The 22,047-nt window shown below is 33.6% G+C and overlaps 3 protein-coding genes and 1 non-coding gene across 4 annotated transcripts; 2 read left to right on the top strand and 2 right to left on the bottom strand.

The window, feature by feature from the left end:
- Positions 1-139: 139 nt before the first annotated feature.
- LOC141671935 (chloroplast sensor kinase, chloroplastic) lies at positions 140-7,117 on the bottom strand. Its single transcript, XM_074478388.1, is given in 10 exon segments — positions 140-747; positions 750-807; positions 1,262-1,535; positions 1,817-2,019; positions 4,482-4,574; positions 4,683-4,751; positions 4,831-4,896; positions 5,304-5,597; positions 5,709-5,873; positions 6,623-7,117. Coding segments are annotated over 10 exon segments (1,791 nt in total). The 5' UTR covers positions 7,025-7,117; the 3' UTR covers positions 140-580.
- Positions 7,118-9,370: 2,253 nt separating this feature from the next.
- Positions 9,371-12,659, top strand: LOC141671926 (putative protein phosphatase 2C 14). The gene is made up of 5 exons (XM_074478376.1): positions 9,371-9,842; positions 10,574-10,744; positions 11,013-11,183; positions 11,274-11,453; positions 11,637-12,659. Exons 1-5 carry the CDS (start codon positions 9,534-9,536, stop codon positions 12,480-12,482), a joined length of 1,677 nt encoding a protein of 558 aa, XP_074334477.1. The 5' UTR covers positions 9,371-9,533; the 3' UTR covers positions 12,483-12,659.
- Positions 12,660-13,143: 484 nt separating this feature from the next.
- Positions 13,144-13,216, top strand: TRNAR-ACG (transfer RNA arginine (anticodon ACG)). Its single transcript has one exon. It is a non-coding gene; the product is annotated as a tRNA-Arg (tRNA).
- Positions 13,217-13,266: 50 nt separating this feature from the next.
- On the bottom strand, positions 13,267-18,247 carry LOC141671919 (GDSL esterase/lipase At5g14450-like). Its single transcript, XM_074478366.1, has 5 exons — positions 17,635-18,247; positions 14,952-15,161; positions 14,417-14,589; positions 13,954-14,224; positions 13,267-13,718 (listed from the first exon to the last, which is right to left on the bottom strand). Exons 1-5 carry the CDS (start codon positions 17,945-17,947, stop codon positions 13,471-13,473), a joined length of 1,215 nt encoding a protein of 404 aa, XP_074334467.1. The 5' UTR covers positions 17,948-18,247; the 3' UTR covers positions 13,267-13,470.
- Between the last annotated feature and the right edge of the window lie 3,800 nt (positions 18,248-22,047).

Below are 22,047 nucleotides of genomic sequence, written 5' to 3'. Positions count from 1 at the left end.
GCTTTTCAAGTACATGTATTTGGCCTTTGGATTTCTCTACCTATGTTCTACTGAGCCTATAAATAGGACTCAAGTCTCATCTTGTAAGACACTTGAATGAATACAATATTCTCTTCTTAATCTCTCTCTTTCTCACATATCTATAATATAGTTATCATAATATATTTCTAACAATATCAACTGTATTTACAAGTATCCTATGATATTACACAAGTACACAAGACCGCCAAGAATAAAACATGACGGGTCGCATGGAAGCAGAGGGTAACAATCTAGTCTCTATCAGAGTCCACTAACAAATTTACAACCCCAAGCTTTATGAGACTACTCGACTATACTGATACATACAAGTGATTCAATCTATGATATAGCTGTATAGGTCAAGCAGATGACTGACTAAAATCATATGTGTGACCGCGGAGTTTCTATATTCATGACGGCCATTAGCTGCAACCTAGAACAGTAGCTTGTGTGAACAGAAGTGGTGAGAAACTCTTCAGATCATTAGGCAAAAAATGCTTACTGGATTAACCGCATTGCTGTAATTCTTCGTTATGCCCCCTGACCAGGACCATCTATACTAGGTGAATTTGAAAAAGTAGGAAGCCATAGTTCTATACGAGTTCCTCCTACTCCAAGCGAAGCATCCATTGTCCGGGGTGAGATGACACGAATAACACAGCCATAACTTTCCAGGATCTCTCGAGCAACAGTTAACCCAGCAACAAAATTCCATGTCATGTTGTCCTCTACCATATCTTCAGACAAGAGATCTGATCCGAAGGGTGTGAGTGAGTGCATCTGTGTCTGCAGACAGAAGGGAGATTTAACAGGCCACTACTTTGAGGAATCAAGGAAGACAGACTTAAGTTGCAAACACTTCGTCAAAGAAGTATTATAAGGCTATGTTATGATTACTGTTCCATGTTATCAGTTAATGGAGAGTTTGCACTAATAAGAGGTAAAACACATGCATACAGTTTAAATTTCTCATTGTATGATCAACATCTAGTTTTTTTGGAATGGAACTGACATTGTCACAGAACAATATGTGCAAGTACCTAAATTTTCAAAAAATAAGAAGCAAGTGCCATTGCTGATATTATAGTAACTGGAGGAATTTTATGTGCTGATATACTTTAGTTGTACGAAATCAGGACCATATATTGCTTTCAATATAGATAAAAATAAAATAATTACCATATATACTGCATGATGTGTTTTAAGTTTTAGCAGACACAAGCAAGAAAGAAGTATATACCATGTAGTGCATATCAGGCCCATCATCATCGATTATCACAAGAGCACCACCTGCTGGGGCTCCCGTGGAAACTATTTCAACTTTTCCTCCAACGTGTGTACGCAGTAAAGCACCCTCAATTAAATTGCTGAAAGCCTGGCGCAAAGCAAGTTCCTCAACAGCAATTTGGGTAGATTGTTCAAGTTCATATAGTTCTACAGAGCGTTGCTGCTTATGAGCCAAAGGCTTTAAGGCCCCAACCAAATCTGCTAGAACATCTGAAATATTGCATGGTCTTCTAACACAAAGTTATACAAAACTTCAAGATTGACAAACAGAATGATAAAATATTTAACAGCATATGCACTATAAAAATTCTTAAGAACACTGATGGCAAAGTGAAAATGGAGAATATTACAACTACAATTGCACCATTTAAACCATGAGACTCCTGCAAGAAATATCTTGGATTGTGCATCTTTAAGTGTTCGCTTAGTTTACATAAAGCTCCAAATAAAAATCTCGATTTCATTTAACCAGGTTCCAGGAAAGAATTCATAACTAGAAAACCCGTACCTTATGCCCTGTTGTTGTAGAGGTGCAAGAGCTAAAGGTGGCATGGGCATTTCTAGATCTTTCGAAGAGAAGATATAATGTGGTCCCCCAGATTCTTGCCCTCTGCTGCTAGAAGTTTCTTTTGAATGCTGTGGCCTGGTAGGGGTATTATTTGAAGTATTCATTTTCATCAAAGTTTCTTCGTTGTACCTCATTATATTAGCCTGAGAAAAGAAAGAAGCTAAAAACTGGGTATTAACAAACTCTTTTGGTCCTCTAGCAAAAAAATCATTCCATAAACCAGATAGGTCCCCCAAGAAAAAGTGTAATAGTGTTACTATGTCAAAAACACATGAAGTTGATCTAAGACAAGACCACTTGGAGATCTATACTCAGATGGATTACGACACATTTATGTAGCATCGGATTCATATGCTGGGAATGAAAGAAATGAACAATTATAATATATATGACATTAATTGCACTTAATTTGCTGATTTGAGTTGACTTGGCCATACCACCCATATGATTATAATATAAACAAATTTATATTTACAAGCAATATTTTTTAATATTTTGAACATATAAGTTATTTAAATGGTTGAAAGATCCAAAAGAAAAGGTTGGAAAAAGTATTGAAGATTGCTATGGTGTTGATTATAGGCCCAAGTGTCTTAACATTAGCAAAGGTGAAGGCCCAGGGTCACCTTGTCAAGATCAGGTAAATTACTAAATGAAAAAAGAGACAATGCCCTGGATTGTACTTTTTAGTCCTAGGGCTACCTTTTTTCTTCTTCTTTTTTCCGAGGACTATAATCCCGTACTATTTATAGTCATTTATAGTCATTTTTATCTTATTTTATCCTTTAAAATAATTCTACAGAATATCTGTGGTCACATTTTCAATTTGGAGGGACTGTATAAGATCACATTCAATTAGGTGTCCCGTGAAATGAACTATAGTGATTAAATTTTAGTCCATAAATTAAGATAAAGATAAATATAGTAGAAAAATCAGAGCAAATAGGCTAATACTCTCGTAATTACTAATCCATGAAATAACCATATCTAAGGGGCAATAGTTACAATGACCTATGAGGCTATGACTGACTTTCACCAAAAATCATGACTAATATATTATAATCCGTATTGGCCAAAACTATCTCCGACCCAACTTCAAAAGTGTACTTTTACACTTTTTAATGTGAAAACCCAACTTCTATCCAACTTAAAAGTTTACACCATATTCACATTTTGGCATGACACTAAAATCTACACCACTTCTAGAATTAAAAAAAAAATTCAATCATATCGTTGTATTCCTAAAACTAAAACATTTACACTCCTTTTGTATCCAAACAACTTCGTCGCTTATGTAGTTTAAACAACAATATAGTCATTTCAGTGTAAGAAAAATTCTTCTTGTGTATACTTTTGGTATAGATGGGCTGAAGAGTGTAACTTTAACACTTTTGTGATGTTGCTTTAAGTGTGGGTCACAAATGACGATTAGTTGGTATCACAAACGCAGAATATAGGCCAATACGCAGTCTACGTCAAACATGGGTCTCAATAGTCAATACTACCAAGTATGTGGTCCAATATATAATTGGGACTCGTGGGATTTCAAACAATTTCATAATGACAAAAGACCTCGTGAAGTGCTATTGTCTGTAAAAAAATATGTTGGGTTTGACAATATACTACCCAAATTATGTCAGTTATTTAAAAAACTCTCATTTCTCATGTAAACCCCAATTCTATGCTTCGCATCAAGCACTAACTATTTTTACAGAAGAATGTGACTATCTAAAAGATAGTGAATCTTATTTTTCAATGACATTCAACAAACATCGGAAACTAGGCGGAATAGAAGTGAAACATGTTGCAGGGCTCATTCCCTCGATCCTAAATACTACAGCGAAGAATAGTTACAAAGTAAAGATTGAATAGTTCCTTGAGTTGTACCAAATAAAGACTATGGAATTTCTCTAAATAGACCAGTTTTCTCTAAACATGTTGCATGGCTCATTCCCTCAATCCTAAATACTATGAGTTTTTTCTCTAAATAAAGACTATGAGATTTCCCTAAATAAGCTAACGATACCTACCGGAGCCTCCTTGAGTTTTTGATTTTAGAGTTCGAAATATCTGACATTCCGATTCATGTCGGATCCTTTGGTGCAAGAGTGAGCATCACTGCGAATCATTGTCCCTTAATACTAAGACTACTAGTCCCTCGCCCATTTTTTGAACACACATGTGATTGGACTATTTCAAGGATGATTATCCTATCAATGGCTTAAACTACTTAACAAATATTTCATGCACAAAGAGAAAAACAATCACTATATGTCATCCCCATAGTAGGTGCATATTTATTTTTTTTGTTTTCGATTTAGATAACTGAAAGACACGGGTTATCTTTTGTATAGCAGAAGATATCATTGTCACTCAGAAAGTGATACACATTTATTATGCACATTCTAAACCTTGCTCTAGATCATTGCATAATCTATGATTATTATGCATTTGAGCAATTTTTTAATATAGATACAAACAACTCCAAAAGTTAAAATATACAATTATATAATATAATAATATGAATTTTTAAGAACCCTAAAAAATAAGTTTATCAGTAAGTAAAGCAATGGAAGGAGGATTAATGACAAAGAAGGAGAATGACCTTTGTGAGGTAAACAGCATCTTGAAGTTGCTGAAGAGTATCTTTTAAAAGATCACCTTGCACCAAAATGTCTTCAGCAATATCATATGATATCTATCCAAAAGAAAATCAACTTGTCATCATCAGTACATACAAAGGATTCTAAGTCTATAGACGCTGAAATTTGATAAGAAATACATGGGATATGGAGTAAGTTACAACCTCACTCCTCTTCACCTGAACTGATAACATTTTACTCAATGTCCGAATGCTAGACAGAGGACCTCGGATCTGAGTAAAGAAAATAAATACATCATAATAATATTCCACATAACACAATGTTATGCAGTACAAAAAAATATCTTTTTACCTGTTCAACTAAATTGCTCATCCTAACATTATTTTGCCATGTTGATTGCTGGAGTAGCATTGCTTTCTGTATAAAGAAATTAAAATCAGCTACAATCCAAATAATTAAATCTTGCCTAACAAGAAAATAGCCATCTTTGTTAATTCATGTATTAGAGCAAGATAGTTTATGCTCACCAAAACTTCAAATTTTAAAATATATTGCATTCAGTGGTAATAAGTATTTTATACACAATTATTATTTAATTTTAATGAACGATTAAATATTTAAATGTTTAAAGATTGCACTATAAGATAGATTTAGCAAGCGTTTGCAATAATAAAGTCAGTACGCAAGTAGAATAAGTAGTGCTTTAAATGCACCATGTCTTGCTTGATTTAGTAGTTCAGGTTGTGAATATGAACAAAAAGCTAGTGCAAATATAAAATAAATTATAACTAAATCCAGCAGAAGTATTACAAATTTAAAAGTACCTGATCCATAACATATGCCATAGCTAGCGAGCACGAAATATTAATAGCATTTAATTTCTGGTCGGCAGTAAATAGATAACTTTCTGTAGGACTCTCCTTGAAAGTTTCGATTCCCCATGACTGCGGATCCGTATATGGGGGCAAAGCATAAGATTCTTCAGGTAATGGGTAATGTTTTCCCTGTCCTCTGTTTTCATGTTCTCTTTTCGGGAGCTCTGCAACTAAAAAACCTACAACAAAAGGATGCTTGACCATAGGGAAGACGACTGATCGAAAATCTGGGACAAATTGTGCCTACAATTTACATTAATATTCATCCTAAATTAAATAAAGAATAATCAAAAAATTAAGATCGATTATAGATGGCTCAACAGACTCATATATTATATAGAACATTGAGTAAACCTTTCTGTTAGACAGAGAAGCTTCTGCTGCTCTTAAGCCTGTAGGAACACTAAAATTAGCAATTAATATAATTATATCAGCTGCATCATTCTGACCCGGGAAACAATGAACTCGGCGTAGCTCTAGCTGGTCCATAACATAACTACCAGCTGGTCTTACATAGACCTGAAGTTTAGCAAGAGCACTCCAATATTAATTTAGGAAAAAAAAAGAGTACTCCAATATTAGTCAAGAACTCGAGATAAGCAAATATAGGGTCTCTCTACTTCTCACTCACTTATAAGTTAATTATCAAGTACAAGTCCAAATTAACTTATAGGATGTTTGTCACATAACGACTTATGACTAAAACTTACTTTACTTCTAAGCTAAAACTTAATAATGCAGATTTGAGATAATTAAGTCACTAAATTTAAGTTTGTACTTGACTTGGCTTGACTAATATTAACATTACCACCGCCTTATATATTTTTTCTCGATTTTGGTAATGTACAGTTCTCAAACACATTAGATTAGATTTCAAGTACACGAGCAGGGGTAAGAATAAAACTCAAAACCTCATTTAGCACCAGGAGTAATTTAGGCACACTTGAACCACTATTGATTATAATTTTTTTTAACATCACCGTACATAAATTCTAGTTATTATGTTCATTCATAATTTAAAAGTTACAATTTGACAATTGAACTATTTATAGTAACATAGACTTGCAGAGAGTTGAGTAATAGTATATCAATAAAGTATTCAATCCACTATATCACATTAAATAAGCCTCAACTTAATTATCATAAACAAGCATTCGACTCCACTCACGATCCTAAATTACATAGCAAAAATGTGTACTAATTCAATACACACCCCAACAACATCATCTAATCACAAGAACCGAAGGCTCGAAAAACAGAAAACTAACCGAAAGAACAGCATCAGGATGCACAATTCTCCGAAACAAATCCAATTGCTGAACACAAAGCCTCATAAAATCAGAACTAGGAAGCATAATCTCCACACCTCCAACTCTATTCCCCTTCCTCTCACTCCTCTGCATAAACTCAACAGGCGAATTGGAGGCTTTTCGAATAGCCGACGCAACGGAGGCAGCAGAGGAAGCCAAATCTCCATACTTAAAAGCCTCATCATCTTCATTAACAACAGGTTTAGGGTTAAGAGAGGAGTAATTGTTAATACTGTGGAGTGAAGAGGCCGCGGAAATAGCGGAGCAGCGCTTGGGGGGTTTTTTAGGGAGAGAGGCGAGGGAAGTGTGGGAGGGAGAGTTAGTTAGGTAGTTATAACAGATTAGTGAACAAGATGCCATGGTCCTTTTTTTTATTTTGTTTGCCGCCGGTTGGGGCTTGTTTTAAGTGGTATTGAAATTGGACTGACGATATGTGTGTGAGATCAGAAATGATCCAGCACCGGTGATACCAATAATTTCAAACACTTTTCCTATTTATATCCCCCTTCCAAAATATTACTGTAATATTTTATTTATTTATTTATTATTATTATTATTATTATTATTATTATATTGTTACTAAATACTAATTCAACTTATTAATGGTTTTGTTATAATTTTTATCATTGTTTTCAAATTGTAACAAACCAGATCTAATGATAAATGGTAAAATTTACAAGTCTATTTTAATTTTGAGATAATATAATGATAAAAAAATTATTTCTTTTCATCTCATGTTTTGAATTGATACAAGTCATATGAACATATATATATATAGGGCTACTACAATAAAAACTCATTTAGAATAAAAATTAGAAACCAAATAATTTTTTTCAAAAATTACTTCAAAATATAACACATATGTTATGCAAATCGATCGTTGAGAGATGTAGAAAAATACAGTGAAATCGGATTTAAAAAAAAACTTACGGTTCAAATTAAAAATGGAAGAGAAAAGCTGAAATTGGGTCTGAGAGGGTGAAGAGTGGTAGGGTGGGATAATTTAGGGACCATTAGATTAGTTTAGTCTAAGAGCAAGTTCAATAACTCCCTTAAACATGCTCTTAAATTCAAATATAAGGAAGATGACATAAAATTGCACTCGAAGAGTATCTTAGTGGTTACTTATATCACTAAAACACTTCTCTCATACCTCATCTTTAAGGAATCACAGGTCATTCCTTATATCATTTTTATCAATAAAAAAAATGATTTCTCTCTCTTTTTTTAGTTCTTTTCTCTCTTTTTCTTTCATATCTCATTCAAATTTATTATTATTATAATAATAAGAATTGAAGATAAGAAACATTGTTGGAGTTGAAATTCAAAATCATGTCTTAAATCACTAAGAGTTAATTTTTTATAATATTTATAAGAAATCTATTAAGAGACTGTTGGACTTGCTCTAATGACTTAGTTCTAAATTTCTATTTTAATTTTAATTTGTATCCAATCATTCCCTTATATATATATTTAATTATTCATAAAAAGAAATAATCGAGATCATATGAAAACGAGCGAATGAAATCATTACACTATATTTTTAAGCAATTAATAAAGGGAAATGAAAATAAGTAACTCATTTCCTTTCTTAATTTTTGTTCTATAAAAAATGTCCTTATATTCCACCTTTGTTAATTTTAAATCCAATATTTCTCAAATCTCAATCACCCTTACTCATATTTAGTATATATTTATTTAGACTGACATTAGTTGTAAACTTATAATTTAGTATGTTCTATAACATTGGTTCCCGTGATTTACAGACTATTATGAGAGTCTTAAGGTTTACCCATTACGCAACACAAGGATAACGGCGGCAGGTTCTCTATAAAGAGGAAAAAAGAAAAAAAAATCGGTTAGAGTGACATGAATCATAATTAGTCCTTAAAATTATCTTGTAGTGATTAATTAGATATTAAGTGTTTAATTAGAATGATTAATTGAATATATTTTAATTAAAATAATATTTAATTTTTAAGCATAATATATCAGTTTAAGAAGAATATGCAATGATCAATCTAATACTAAAATTAATTCGACAGAATATCTTATAACGATTAATCGGATAATTAATCGATACAATCCGTAATTTTTAGAACCATGGCAGAGAATAAGTTTTTTGACACTGGGTACTTTTTATCTTTCCTAACATTAGTATTTTTCGCAGTATCACTACAAGAAAACGCTATAGCTGTAACTCGAGAAGGACAGCTCGTTAACTCGTCCAAATTAAACTCATTTAAGTGGTTTAGACTCGGTACATTCAATTCCGGTTTAATTAAACGGTTAGGTTGACTCAACTTATGAAAACAAACGAGTGAAGTTTGAGCAAAGACTTAAAAACATTTAAGTGTAAAATTAAATGCATTTACTTACCCGATTCGTTAAAACATACTCGTTTAGCTAAACGAGTCGACTCAACCCGACATTTAATATTAAACGAGTTGAGTTCAGGTAGAAGTTTAAACAAAATTAATTAAACGAGTCGGTTTAGCTCCAATAAATTTAATTCAACTCGAATTATGCAAGCTCAAAATTCGGCTCATCCAGCCTGAATTACAGCCCTACCAAACGACCAGGTATTCGTTAATTTATCTTTCTTTTTTAAATTAATAAAACAGAATATCTTTCTTTTTAAAAACACTAATAATAGGAGTAGTGCTATTTCAACTCAATTGACCTTCCCAGAAATCTCCAACGGTCTTTCCCAGCCATATTCGAACAATACGTTTTATTTTTCTGCTCTGAAATCTTCTCGTTCCACTCCTTTTGACTAACACCTCGTCATAGCCGTTGGAGCCCATCTTTACATCCCACATTATATAAACACACACATTCTCCTGGGAAACTTTCAAGAAAATCAAGAATGTCATTAACCATGAAAAACATCGACACATCTTCTTTTACACCTAAAAACTCTTCATTTTCATTAAATGGGTCGTTAAATTCTTCTTCTTTTAAGCGAAAGAGGCCTCTTATGATTGAAATTCCCACTGTTTTGACTGAAATTCAGGTGGATTCCGCCAAGAAAAGGGTGAGTTCAGCTGCAAATTGTTGCGGTGATGATGGGATTGTTTGTTCTAGTGGATTTGGTTTCGGGGTTTTCGCCGTAAAAGGCAAGAAAAAGACTATGGAAGATGCTCATACTATTGTTTCTTGCCCCATTGCCAAGAAGGTATTTCATGTTTAAATTTCGATATATTAATATCCCACTGTAAATTGAGCCTATCTTTTTTTGGGTGATAATAATAGGAACAATGTACTTTTGATCGAAAAAATGACAAAAATAGCAGATTTTTGAAAAAAATTAACAAATATAGAGGCCAATTTTGGCCGATTGAATACTCCATGTCAGTTGGGTATCCCAATTTGTATAAGATACTCCACTGGTAGTTGGTTATTTCATATATGGGATACTGCACTGCCAGTTGGGTATCTTATATAAAGTGGATACTCCACTGACAATTGGGTACCTCATCGGCCAAATTTGGCCAACTTTTCAGAAATTGGTTATTTTTGTCAATTTTGTGTAAAAATAGGCTAAATTTGTCCTTTACCCCTTTTGATCTTGGTAAATTAATATTTCACGATAAATTAATGCTCTATTTTTTGCGTGATAATAATATCAGTAATGTATTTTTGATCTCATAAATTACTTTCTAAATTCAGCGGTTTCTAGATTAATAATTTGTAGAGGCTTAATTGTATATTTATACGTGTTTGTTAGCTTAAGGACTATAGATTGTTGGTTGGCATTATGGTAATTTATAGACATGTGACCCTAATTTGTAGTACTGTGATCGGTGATTTATCGCTGGTTTGTGGTTTAGATGTTTTGTAGTGGTACGTGATTATGTATTTATGGGAAAGAATTTATAGTGATCAGTTGGTTTATTGAATGTGTAGGGGTTCTTTGGGGTTTATGATGGACATGGAGGAAGTAAGGCTGCACAATTTGTAGCAGAAAAGTTGCATGGTAACATTAAGGACATGTTGGAGAAATTTTCGGAGAATGGAGAAAAAGAAGAAGCTGTTAAACAAGGGTATTTGAAAACGGATCAGGATTTCCTTAAGCAGGTCATTATGCTTATTTTGACATCTTTACTTTGTTATTATGGTATTGAGGTATTCTGTATCGGTGTCTATCCATATTTTATTTGTGTCTTGCTAAAACTAATGATATTACCTTCTAATTGTGCTAAGATATATGTTCCTTTTAGAATCTACTTACGGTTTCAATTTTTCAAAAATATATTTACAGTTTATATAATCATAGTTCATGATCACATTTGATCATATTTAGATTGTCGGAAATGGTTGAATTGTTGAGGGGAGATTTTTGCAGGGCGTTAGTAGTGGTGCTTGTTGTGTGACTGCCTTGGTAGATGGAGAAAAGCTTATAGTCTCAAATGTAGGCGACTGCAGAGCTGTTCTTTGTCGAGATGGCACGGCTGAAGCCATTACAAAAGATCATAGAGCATCTGAGGAGTGTGAAAGGAAAAGAATAGAGGATAAGGTAGCAACCTGATTTGAATGTAGCTATATTGTGAAAATTTGTAGTATTGGTTGTGAGATTTTAATTTCTTATCTTGATATTGTAATTTAGGGAGGATTTGTGGAGATGCACAGGGGAGCTTGGAGAGTTCATGGAGTACTATCCGTCTCCAGAAGTGTTGGAGATGCTCACTTGAAGAATTGGGTGCTAGCTGAGCCTGATACGAAAATCTTACATTTGACTTCGGATATGGAATATCTTGTATTAGCTTCTGATGGGCTGTGGGAACAGGTATGGAAATATGAGAACATTTATAGATTGCAAGCAACTTTGCTCATAAGAATATCTAATGATTAAACATGTTTCCTGATTGGTTAGTATAATTTTATTGTTTTCTTAGGAGTTTTTACAGTCATTAGGTGTGTGTCTTTTGCACTTCCGTCCCCTTAAACTTTAATATGACTTATTGTTTAGGTTGCGAATCAAGAAGCCATTGATATTGTTCTTCGGACATGTTCTGTTGAAAGGAAACTTGGTGCATGTGTAGAGACTGTGAATGTGAATGCCGATGAATATAACTGCATAAGTACAAGTACTTCGCCAAAGTTACGCAGACTCTCACTAATCAAGAAAAATGCAAGGTTGGGAAATTCACCCACCTACAGGAGGAGAATCAGTTGCTACAAGAAAAATGATGATTTTGGTTGTGAAAATGAAAGCCCTGCATCTAAGGCTCGAATGATATCACTACTTAACCATATGAAGATGAAACCTCAGATGCCAAGTCAAGAGCAGACCATCAATCATTGGAGGGAAATTGCAAATGATTTTGGTTGTGAAAATGAAAGTCCTCCATCCAAGGCTCAAAGGATATCACTGGCAAACCAAATCAAGAGGAGACCTCAGATGTCATGTCAAGAAATTAGCATTAACCAGTGGAAGAAAAATGCGAATGATATTGGTAGTGATATTGAATTTTCTCCATCTATGGCTTTAAAGCCCTTATTGGCTAACCAAACAAACTTGAAACTTGGGGGACAAAGTCAGGAAAATAGCATATATCAGCGTCAGGTAAATGTAAACGAGTTTGCTAGTGAAGATGAAAACCTGCCTCCCAAATCTCAAGAGATTTCACCTGTAAACCAAATGAAGATACAACCTCAGGCACCAAGTCAGCGACATAGCATCAATAAGAAGGAACTAACTTCTGGGGGACTCGTAGCTGCTTGCAAAGAGCTTGCGAATCTTGCACTGAGTAGGGGTAGTTTAGATGACATTACTGTAATGATTATTGATCTGCATCGTCTTAGACTAATGTGACATAGTTGCATTACTTTTGAAGGCACCAGTATAAAACTACATACATTGCGCAAGAATGCAGACTATTATTTTCATAATTGTTGAAAAAAATTCAGCTTTTATGCCTCGCTGATGTGAAATTTAGTTTTATCCGCTTAAGGAAGATTCTCTGCAAATAAAAATACAGGATTTTTCAAATCTCTAAACATGTTAGATTACTGCTAAAGGAATATCCTTTGTAGAAATCATACCAGTTTCTTCATGAAAACCGAGCAACTGTTGAGTGGATTGACACAGCTAACTTGCACTGTGATTGGAAACCAGTCCAGAACCCACTTTGAGCAGTTATATTCCAAGTATATACAGTTATAAAAGAATATAACTTATTATGGATTTTTGTCAATGCAAAGGAAAGGTATCATCCAAAGAAATTTGTAAGTGGTACTCAAGGATGACATTGTAAACTGGCTCAAAAGATTTTTACATTTTCAGTTACATGTTAGTTTGTAAGCCGCAGTGAGATGATAAGATCATTTTGTTAGTATCTGAAGAAGAGAACACGTGATCCCTGATTTACACAAATATAAATAAGCTTTACGGCAAAAGAAATTAACAGCACTAATAAACTCATACTGTGGAAACTCTTTTATATAATACTAGAACATGATCCTTTTACACAAGTGACTCCGTGGCCCAATGGATAAGGCGCTGGTCTACGAAACCAGAGATTCTGGGTTCGATCCCCAGCGGAGTCGCTTTTTATTTTCTTTTGGTTAATCAGTATAAAAATTGGTATTTTCTTGGCCAACTTTAGCTACTCGTATAAAGATTAGTTTACATAATGGATAGCACAAGTTTTTTGTCATAAGATGTGGGAGAAAATCAGTATATTTCCCCCAAATCAAAAAGTTATATCTATAAGAAATGTGTAAGATGTAACCAAAAATGAAAAAAAATCATTTGTTAAGAAATGATGTATACAAGTTCAAAGCTGATCTGTTACAATGGATTAAAAAGGTTTGTGACATGCCTCCCTGATGGCTATCGGAGGATCAGAGAATGACCCATCTAGAATATGATCAGCCACCAGTTTGTTTGCAGCTTCAGAATAATGTATACCATCCCAGCTAAGGTATTCCTCAGGTTTTCTGCAAGAAGTTCCGTATAATTTAGTGCCATTTACTAAAGATTTTCGCCCACACCTAGCACGATAGTCTCCATAATGCCCGCAGCAATAACCAAGAGGACTGCTGAAATCTGAACAAAAATCAGGGTGTAACTTGATTAATACTTGGACCAAAGTAGTTTGCAGTACGATTGTTAATATTATTACTGAAGTTCAAATAGGAAATGACGACTTCCGGTGCAAAGTATATGTGTTCTAGTATCAATCTATGGTAATTTACCGGAAAATACAATGAAAATAGTACAGTTTCTAACACTCATATCATTTCTTATAGTTGTATAAGCATAATGACATTATAGAGCTTACCATGTTTCCTTGCTTCGCTGATTAGAGAATACTTGACAGAGTAAATGTCAACATAAGTGATAAATACATTGTTGAGTTGTGTCCTTAGCTCGATGATTCTGTCCTTGAGTTGCTTATTGAATTCTTGTGCTAAATCGTTGTAAGACTTCACACAGCCATTTTGGTCAGAATTTCCTGCTTTTGGTGGATAGTTGACAACAAAAAAGGGCAAGCACCCTATCGGTCCTGTATTATGGATCCAAAATGTCCTTGCTCCCAGTTGGTGCAGATTCTGAAAATATCCAAGCACATTATTAAGTCATGCCATAATAACTTCTGCAGGTGATTGATATTAATAAACAATGCACTTTGAACCTCGAGCTTCCCTGCTCAGTTGATCCAACTAGACAATCTTGTTTAGATGTTCACATAGCTATAGTATTGTACTATTGCCAGAAAAGGATGATAGGTTATATACAAATACCTTAATGGCAAGAGAAAACTCATTAATGATATTTGGAATGTATTTTTCAACTTCTTCTTCTCTCATTGATGTAATGCCAGCATGAAGATCATTCTGTCCAGTGTCCATCGTGTACAGGGCATTCGAGAAGTCCTCAGGTCTTGGAAGACCATCTTTAATGTGAGAGTTTTTTGCTGAAAATCCATTGTGGATAGAACATGAGTATAAAAGGTTCACAAGCTAGTGGCTGTTTGCAGAAAAGCCATCACAATATAATACCCCCTCGACCCTCAGTCAACAATAGTCTCTTTAAGGTTGTTCATTTGTAACATCGACTGCAAAATTGTTACAATCATAAATTGGATACGTGTTTGTCAAAATATATATAACAAATTTTCCACTTGCAATGTGTAAAGTATCCTTATACTAATATGTATATGACTCATAGTTAGGCAATTCAGAATAAAATTTAACACAATAAAGATGGCAATATGGGATTGTTTTGCTGAATGTAGATTGAGAGAAAGATTTATAATATCTTCATATCACAACCAACCTTCTGTATATAGCTCAGCAGTCCTTCCTTTAAATTGTTCAAACTGCAGAAGCTGTACATTGAGCGAGAGAGGGTTGACATGCCCCTTTAATATTTCAGAATCAGCTGGCTGAATGGTAGAACCACTAGCAGCAAAATTTGCTCCATGTCGAAAATTTGTTCCAATAGAATCCAGATATGCACTTAAATACGGTAGTCCTAACTTTTCAGCTGCATTTAATTGAAACATACCACAATCAAATTTCACATGTGGGGCTGTGTTAGGACCTGTCCAGGCCCGCTCTTTGGATATATATATAAAAAGAAACGAATTCTTTTATCGATAAACACACGCACACACAACTAGGTGGTATTCGAGAGACCACCCACTCTCCACAAACACACATAAGTCAATCTTATTTCTTCATTTCCCAAACATATAAATGGCTTCCCTATTTATAACCTCAACCTCTACTCACAATCCCTAAATTAAAGCTAAAATATTATTATTCCCACCAAATCCTCCCTTTGAAATCCATAACTGACTCACACACTAATTATTCAGATTTGTAACTGATTTAATAATTATCCTATTTATTATGTTTCCTAACATTACCGACCGCCCAAACTTGAACCTTGTCCTCAAGGTTCAAATGAGAAAATAGTTTCATTCTTTCTTTTTCCTTTTCTTTCTAATCGAGAACCCCTGGCTCTCCGCCAATAATTTTCTAAATTCCTCCCAGTTACAAGAAGGCCGTTGACATTCCCCGCAATAGTCCAAGAACAAAAGATCATTTCTCGAGTATACTACATAGTATACTACAGCCGACCAGACCTTCTTAGTTGGCGTTGAGAGGTTTACTAATTCAAAATAATTGTCAAAATAACTTTCAGCCTTCAACGACCCACCTTCAAGTTTTAAGCCTTCGAATATGACTATTTCAAGTATTTGTGATAAAGAGTCCATAGATGAGTTTGGAGGTGATGAGACATCAAACAAACAAGTCTCTTGTTCTTTGTTGTTGCCACTATTAGAATTTAACGGAGTCTGCCCTAAAACCTCCAATATTGGTGGTTGCTGACGAGCCCTTTCATCTTCTTGAAATTTTCCAAAATCAATTTTTTGAAAATCTGATTTAAGCTCTCTGTCATTCGCTTGTATTCCATTCAGATTCTCCTCAATTTCGTGGACTGACTTCTTGGCCTGTTCCAAGCCTTGCGAATCTTCACGAGCAGGCGGAGATGGTCCAGTAGTCTTGCGACTATAGCTGTCCATTTTTGTAAGTATGGCAACCATACCTTCTTTGAGGAAAGAAATGTCATTTTGAAACTTTTCAATATCCAACTTCAAAAATTTTGCTTGCATCTTTACAAAAAAAATTCCCTGGAAGTCGTCGATTCGATTTTCAACTTGTTTTGCACTTGTCGTTGCCCCAAGAACAGAGGTGCTCTGATACCACTGTTAGGACCTGTCCAGGCCCGCTCTTTGGATATATATATAAAAAGAAACGAATTCTTTTATCGATAAACACACGCACACACAACTAGGTGGTATTCGAGAGACCACCCACTCTCCACAAACACACATAAGTCAATCTTATTTCTTCATTTCCCAAACATATAAATGGCTTCCCTATTTATAACCTCAACCTCTACTCACAATCCCTAAATTAAAGCTAAAATATTATTATTCCCACCAAATCCTCCCTTTGAAATCCATAACTGACTCACACACTAATTATTCAGATTTGTAACTGATTTAATAATTATCCTATTTATTATGTTTCCTAACAGGCTGTCGAGGCAACATTACCGCATATTTTCCAGTCATAAAGCAAGATTATGCCCAGACATTCTTTTGGCCTAAATACATTAGGATGACTAAGCTACTTATTTCCATTTTCTTCTTTTCTAGGTTGCTTACGTTACAATATTACATAGTACCCATAGTAGATCATTACCACAAATCTACTGTAAGCTTTGTTTGGAACAGCTGTACTGTGAGAAAAAGTGTTGGCGGAAAAAGTGCTGTCAGGAAAATTAGATGATTGTTTGGTAATTTCTTTAATTTATGTATATTTTGAGATATAATATATAAAAATAATATTTTTGAGAAGGTTTGATGGTGAAATTGATAGTTACTTCATGCAAAAGCTGAAAATAGCTTTTTCCAAAAGCACAGAGGACATGTTTTTGCTAATAGCAGCTTTTAGACCAAAAACGCCTTTTCAGGCAGCAGCTTTTAGAATTTACCAAACACCTTTCTGACAGCTTTTGAGCAAAAAACTTTTGTAGCTGTCTATAACAGCAATACCAAACGGAGCCGTAATCTTGTTAAAACTTGCTAATTAGCACTTATTTGATATTTTTTTTCCAGATAATAAGAACAAGTATACATCGGGATCAACATATGCTAAGACCATGCCACAATTTGTCAGCATTACCAATATCAGAAAAAATCCACATCCAGCATTATAGTCTAAAAGTGCAGATAATGCAGATAGATGTTACTTATGTTGAATTAACAACGCATGAATTGAACAATGTGGGCACATAAATTAAAAAATATATCGAGAAATGATGTGCCAAAACGTCTACGCCTTACGCAACCAAAAAACTATATTGACATACAGTCAATATCACAAATTTTCGGGATCATATCATTACTCGCAAAGAAAATGTTAACCAATAATAATATCTTTACCTATAAAATCGATAACAAGACGACCATCACAGTACCGCCCAGCAGGTTTACGGAAAAAGGTCTGGCCATTAGGAAGAGAAAGCCGACCAAACGTAGCTGAAACAGCACCAGTATCGGAATTCGAATCACCAAAGTTATAAAATGCTGGAAACTGGCAACCACTAGACTGAGTCTGATCAAGATCCAATCTTTTTCGACTTCTTTGTCCATTCATAGATATAAAAATCAAGAATGTTGCTACTACAACAACCCCAAATGCTATAACCTGTCTTCGATATCTTGTAGTTGAGCTAATGCGTCTAATCCAATCCATGTTTCAGAAAAAGAACCAACTCAAAAAAGTTGTAGTTTTCTTTGAGGACTTATATCAAACAGTTTGAATGTATTGGTGGTGTCGGCGTGAGTTTTACTCGACTAAATTTGAAGTTACCGCTCCGAAGTTTTCAGTTGGAGCTGAGTTGAATGCAATTTGAATGACTGACTTATGTCCGTTCTGCCGTCTGCGTGTTGTGTATACTTGAAATCTTGAATTATCAATTTTTCAAACAATTAGTCATTTATCGTTTTTTTTGAAATAAATTAGTCGTTTATCGTTAAAATGGATTAACGGTCGTTGAGAATTGAGATAATAAGCATGTTCAAGTGGAAATTAGTTATTTCACATAAATGATTTATATTTGCATGTAAATTTATATTACAAATGCGCTTCTTTTTACAAATTTTTATTTAATTTTATAAGAAAATAATTATAGGCCATATTTGTTTCATAGTATTAAGTTGGGATATGATTATAATCCTTAAAATTTTTCAATCTCATGTTTGTTTTGTAAAAAAACAGTGAACGGTTATATATAATTCTTTAAATTATCTTATCTCATATTTGATTTGTTGAATTAGAGTATACAACTATAATCTCCTCGAATACTTAGTGATACTTGGTGGGAGAAGGTATTATTTTATCCCCTTTTACAAGTCATTTTTTAAAGAATTATAATTCTCTAATTGTAATCCCATGAAAAACAAACATACGATTAGAAAATTTAAAAGGCTATATATATATGGGTCCTTATCCACCATCTTACCATCTTAGTTGCATATGGTCTCCTTACAACCAACAAATCAGGACCGTTGAAACTGTAAACGGAAGGCTGGGATCCGCCACAGCCGCAATGTTTCATTGCGGTAGTCGCAATAATGAAACATTGCGGTTGTGGCCCACATCCCCATTTCCCTTTTTGCACTTTTTCTATATTAATTCATTTATCAATACTTTTTTATCTACATAAATATTAATTTAATAAGATATTATTCTTATATATTTATGATTAAAGACTGTATATTAAAAAATACTATAAAATATTTTTATAGTATTATTAAATATTATATTTAATATTTAATATTTTAAAAGTATTGAAACATTAAAATGAAAATAATATATTCAAATATTTAATAATAAATATTATAATAATAAATGAAAATATTTTGATATTTACTTATTTTAATTATTGTAACATTGTATGTTCCCGCAATGAAACATTGCGGTGGGTTGGTTGTCCATCCTCCCCAACTCACGTTGGCTCCTGATTGAACTTGTATATATATATATATATATGTGTGTGTGTGTTGCTTTATATTTACATTATGTAAAACAATTTTATCATATAATCACAAACTAAATTCATGTTAAATCTTATCAAATAACCACCAACTTATCATACATATTAATAGATTTCACATTATTTTTCTTTAAAAATAATGATGAAGATTTTTATATATGTTTTGCATTGAATATTTATTTGTTACAAGTAAATAGATCAACATGTTATTAAATATTAGTTATTTGTAATTAATATGAGTGATTAACTTTGATATGAAAGAATAATTATTTAATTAATTATTTGAATTTTAAAAAAAAATGTTTAGATAGAAGAAATATAATTTTATTTTCCGAGTTCATTAACAAGAGAGGCCTTAAACCGCCAAAAATCGCTAAATCAAATCGGATAAAATCGAACCAAATGATTTGATTTTATTAAATTACAAGGTTTGGGATGGTTCGAATGTTACAAAACCACAATTATTTGATTTGGTTCCGATTTAATATTTAACGTGAACCAGACCAAACCGTAACGCGATCACTACCATCCATTTGTCCGTCAAGTTTGTTATGTTTTTGTTATTTATATTAGTAGCTCACAACCCTTCGATTACATTGTGGCCAGGATATGAGCTGTTATTCTATCTTATGTTTAATTAATCACTAAGATATAAAGTCGCGCTACGTGCGGTATGAAAATTATTAAAAAATTATATTGATACTATAAATTAATATTTGTATGTTATATATTACATAATCATTAACATAATCATGCTTAAAGTGATAATACAAAAATTTTGTTATATATTTTTTATGTAATAATATACAGAAGAGATTATTGTAAAACGTTAAAATAGTCCAAAAATAATTGGCTTAAAATATTGATATCATGTTTTATTTTATATTAGCAATTATAATAATTAATATAAAATAAAATGTTGATTAAGTAATATTTATAAAAAAATCAAATAAAATGGTTGATGTCATGGATTGAAAACCAGGATATATTAATTGATGTATCTATTACTAAAGTTCGGGAGCTCAAAACCTTTAATGGCTGCTCTCGTGTTTCGTAACTTAACTCTGCTTTTACGAGATGCATACGTATCTCTGTGAGTTAAAGAATCAAGCCAGATAGTGAGACCCCTTATATAGGTGTTGGGAGTCCTTGAATTGGACTAGATCTAGGAGACTTGGTGAGCAAGTCTCAGAATTAGAATGGACTTTGGAGTCCTAGAAAGTAGGAAACTGATTTTTTATCCTATTAGGTCCCTTGGAGGCTAATTTACAAGAATTTATATCCTCGCTAGGACTCATCTTAACAGCTGATTTCTCCCTTATTTAATTAATTACGAAATTAATTAATATTCAGAATTTTGGGCTCTTTCTAATTGGGCTTCATTATTGGACCGTATCAAGTCTAATTAATTCAACCTTAATTATATTCATAAGCTAACTTTAGGCCCATATCATTCCCCCCCCAACTTTTGAGAAATTGTAAGAGATTTTGCAGAAGTTAAGTTCATTTGTTCCCTTACAGGGTATCGTTTTTACGTAAAGCGTGGAGCGACCTACACATTTACAACGATTTTCCTTGCACATGACTTCAGGGTTGTTTTAAAACTTCCCTATTATTTTCTTTACCTTATTCCTTCTTTTTTAGGAATTTTCTGGTATTTTTCAAGAATTTTCCCTTAATTTCTGGGATTTTTTCCTAATTTTCCAAAATAATTTGATACTCACATGTATTATTTCTTTAATATTTCAAGATTATTTTATCAAAAATTATTTTTGAAAATTATTTTCTAATTTTCCCTGATTTTCCGGGATTTTTCGCTTATTTTTCCCTTTTTTGGGAATTTTTAGCAATTTCCAGTATTTTTTTCCAACTTTCAGGAATTTTTCTGAAATTTTCTACCTTTTTTCGACCAGGATCCTAGTCGAAATTTCGTCCTGGATCCTCGTCGAAATTATGGCCAACACCTGATGCTTGGTCGAATGCATACGACCAGGATTTCGACCTGGATCCTAGTCGTTTTGACGACCTGGATCTTGGTCGAAATTCTGGTCAATTTTTGGCCCCAGTTCGAATATATTCGAATAGGATTCATGACCTCAACCTCGACCTAGATCCCGGTCTATTTAGACGAGTTGATTTTATTGGGACGCCCAAGATCTTGGTCGAAATATTGGTCATTTTTTGGCTCATGTTCGAATAAATTCGACCATGATTCACGACCTCATACGCGACCTCAATCCTGGTCTATTAGGTGGATGTTTTTCTTGCTCCTGTTCGAAAGATTTCGAATAGAATTCACGACCTCAACCTCGACCTAGATCCTGGTCTATTTAGATGAGTTGATTTTATTGCGCTTTCCCTAATCCAATTTGGATTTCGGCCTGGTCTTTTTCTAATTGGCACTCTAATTTGATCTTTTTCAAATTCAATTTAGATTTCGGCTTTGAATTGGGCCTCTCATGTTTTCAAACCCTCTTTGGATTTGGGCCTTGACTTGGGCCTTCAATATTTCCAAATCCTCTTTGGATTTGGGCCTTGAATTGGGCCTCTCTTATCCAAATCCTTTTTGGATTTTATGTTTCATTTAATTATTTTTAGAAATCTTTAAGAATTTTCAACTATACTCTGGAAAGTTCCGGAATGTGGGTTTTTTCTTTGGGCTTCCAACTTATTAGGCCTTTTTTGCCTTTTCAACTTCACCTCCTTTCATATATAAAGGAGTGAGTGGAGTTGTTCACTCCTGACTTCTTATTTCTAAATTCGCTTCCTCTCTTTTTCTCTCAAAAATCTTGGAGGC

The sequence above is a fragment of the Apium graveolens genome, chromosome 1 (assembly GCF_009905375.1).
Source record: "Apium graveolens cultivar Ventura chromosome 1, ASM990537v1, whole genome shotgun sequence".
Lineage (NCBI taxonomy): Eukaryota > Viridiplantae > Streptophyta > Magnoliopsida > Apiales > Apiaceae > Apium > Apium graveolens.
The sequence above is the reverse complement of the archived record's forward strand: the minus strand, read 5'-3'. Positions and strand labels throughout refer to the sequence as shown.

What these genes read in the sequence shown, in the direction of transcription:
- LOC141671926 (XM_074478376.1), top strand. Translation starts at nt 9,534, where the DNA reads ATGTCATTAACCATGAAAAACATCGACACATCTTCTTTTACACCTAAA. An exon ending in GGAAAAGAATAGAGGATAAG is followed by an intron (nt 11,184 to 11,273) that starts GTAGCAACCTGA and finishes ATTGTAATTTAG; the next exon opens with GGAGGATTTGTGGAGATGCA. An exon ending in CTGATGGGCTGTGGGAACAG is followed by an intron (nt 11,454 to 11,636) that starts GTATGGAAATAT and finishes CTTATTGTTTAG; the next exon opens with GTTGCGAATCAAGAAGCCAT.
- LOC141671919 (XM_074478366.1), bottom strand. Translation starts at nt 17,947, where the DNA reads ATGGATTGGATTAGACGCATTAGCTCAACTACAAGATATCGAAGACAG. An exon ending in TCTTGTTATCGATTTTATAG is followed by an intron (nt 15,162 to 17,634) that starts GTAAAGATATTA and finishes AATTAAATGCAG; the next exon opens with CTGAAAAGTTAGGACTACCG. An exon ending in CAGCGAAGCAAGGAAACATG is followed by an intron (nt 13,719 to 13,953) that starts GTAAGCTCTATA and finishes ATTTTTGTTCAG; the next exon opens with ATTTCAGCAGTCCTCTTGGT.